The sequence below is a fragment of the Nestor notabilis genome, unplaced genomic scaffold (genome assembly GCF_000696875.1).
Source record: "Nestor notabilis isolate BGI_N333 unplaced genomic scaffold, ASM69687v1 scaffold27115, whole genome shotgun sequence".
Classification (NCBI taxonomy): Eukaryota; Metazoa; Chordata; class Aves; order Psittaciformes; family Psittacidae; genus Nestor; species Nestor notabilis.
Window position 1 is genome coordinate 7,851 of NW_009930167.1, and position 2,426 is coordinate 10,276.

The following is a 2,426-nucleotide window of genomic DNA, read 5'->3' on the forward strand; positions in this document are numbered from 1 at the left end:
CCATCCTGACTGGTGACAGACTAAAGAGGAGCAACAGGACAGTACTGTACTATGGACTAGTTGCACCTGAGAGCCCAATAAAGGCCAGCTTACAATCTGCTTAATAGGCTTTGTAGAACAAGCTTCCCCTTAGAAGTCTGAGTGTGGAGGTGTAAAAAGAAAACGGATTATCACGCTCTTCCACCCACCTAGTTTGGGAAGAGCAGAGATTATTTTCTCGTGCAGCATGAATGTCTGACAGACAGGAGGTCTCTACAGAGAAATAAACAGAAACCAGCTCAAAGTACAGTTTCCCTGACAACACCAGTAACACTGTGAGGCTGTTCATGCTCTGCTTTCTGGATCCTCCTCATTGCTCAGTTCATCTTTATCTGTGGTGAAAGTACTCAGGTCACCACAGCTTTCCAGGTGAAGCAGTCCAGGATGCTGTCCGGAAGGTAACACGTGGGCATTCAATGGCATGGCTTTCTGGGCAGGTGACAGTGCCTTTAAAAGGGGGGAAAAAAAAAGCAGATCTGTTTTCAGGCTCTTGTTCCATTAAAACAGTTTCTTACCCAACTAGGAAGAAGCCAATTGATTGTAGCGCTGTCTGCTTTTTTCAGAGAATAAGAAAGAGAGCTAAGACTAAAACTGCTGTTTGTCAAGGAGGCTTGGGAAGAGCAATCTCAACTGGGAAGTGAGTGTTGCCTTTTCTTTCTTTTAAGATGCATGAGAATTATCTCACCCCAAACCATGGCATGTCAGGTCTTGCTTAACAGGAACCTAAATGTTGCTTCCTGCCGAAGACACTGGACTGTAATAACCTTTAAGGCAGTATGATGAAATCCTTATGAGAATTTAATTTTTTTTTCCCTAATGTTTCTTCTGTCAAATTTGGTGAGGCTTTTGCTGCCACCAGGCTGCAGGAGGAAAATTCACTTCACCTGCAGAGCCTAAATTACCATCTTTGATGTGTTTTGCACAAGAACCGAAACCAAAACCAGTTGTCACAGCAAATCAGTTGTACCTTGCGTGAATCAACTCATCTATCCAAATGGTCTGTAAGCCACCAGAACATTTATTTGATGAGGTCTGTAATGTCTGAAACTTCTGGTTACTCATTCCATGAATGTAAGCATGTATTTTCTACTTTCTGCTTTTCTCCCTTTAGTTCTAGGACTTAATTTTATCCTGGGAGTCAATCATAAAGAAGTTGCTTCTAGGGGACTTACATAAAAATTTCCTTGTCAGCCTCCATTCTTTCCAGTTTACTATAGTAAATGCTTTACAACACCTCTTCCCTCTCCACTGCCACACTCACTATAAAACAGTCATGTTATTTACAGCTCCTGATTCTACCACAGAAGACCATCTCCTTTAGCTTGTAAATACACATCCATTCAGTCTTCTGAAAACCATCCTGGCTGTGTGACTGATAGAACAAAAGACACCACAGCTGCACAGCCTCTCGCACACTCCCTAAATGAAAATAAAGTACTAAAGAAAACTAATTGGGCTCAAAAACTCTGACACATAAAGCAGAGCAGCAAGTGTAAACCTATACTCACAAATGAAGGTCAACAGGTTTCCACATCACTTGATAACTACAAGTGATAAAACTACCTGCTCAAGGAAGGCGGCACTGGTGATAGCTTCTGCCATATGTTTCTCATCTGATTTTAAAATAGACTTGATATTTTCCACCAATTCGTGTACGTCAGGGCTCATGCTGCAGGAGGACTGCTCTAGGATCCATGCCACGAGCTGTTTTGTGTCTGTGTAAGACTTGTAGTCTATCAAAGATCGGGGTCTTCCCCTCAAAGGTCTTTCTCTCAAACTCTTCCACAAGGTGACAGCAGAGAGTGGTGGTTTTACTTCAGTCTGCGTGGCAGCTTCACAGCTGGGCACTGCCTCTGAAGACAAAGACCAAACAAAGCAAACAATCCACCTGGTTCACAGCACTGTTATTCAGCATGTATCCCCTGAGATTTCAACCCTGGTTCAGCGATGATGCAGCGCACACTGTAACCGTGCAAAACTTAAGAGTCTGGCAAGGTCATGGCAGCATGCAAGGCTTGCTCTGTAGTGCATTTACACTAGAGAAAACACCTGTGAAATAGAGTTGTACATAGCTAGGTTAAGTGTGTATCATAGGTCAAAGGGTCTGGAGGGACATTTCTGGGAGAGCTGCTTGCCAATTTATGTACATCAATTCCTTTCTCTTCTGTTTCTGTTCTGAACAGACCTGGAATGAGCCTTGAGTGTTGAGTTTAATACACAGTTATACAAAGCAGGGTAAGCAATGCTTGAAGGCTTTTATGATCTCTCCCAAACTCTTTGTAACTTTCAGTTATTACCAGTCAAGAGAGCTACTTACAAAATATCTTACTTACAATTTAGATATATATATATACACAAAAGAGATATATATATACACAATTATATAT

At 41.9% G+C, this 2,426-nt stretch overlaps 1 protein-coding gene across 1 annotated transcript; it reads right to left on the minus strand.

Moving 5' to 3' along the window:
- Window positions 1–278: 278 nt before the first annotated feature.
- Window positions 279–1,892, minus strand: LOC104406343 (protein FAM189A2-like; the record flags this gene model as incomplete). Its single annotated transcript, XM_010015291.1, is given in 3 exon segments — window positions 279–356; window positions 358–486; window positions 1,603–1,892. Coding segments are annotated over 3 exon segments (497 nt in total), but the record flags the coding sequence as incomplete, so codon positions are not given.
- Window positions 1,893–2,426: the final 534 nt, after the last annotated feature.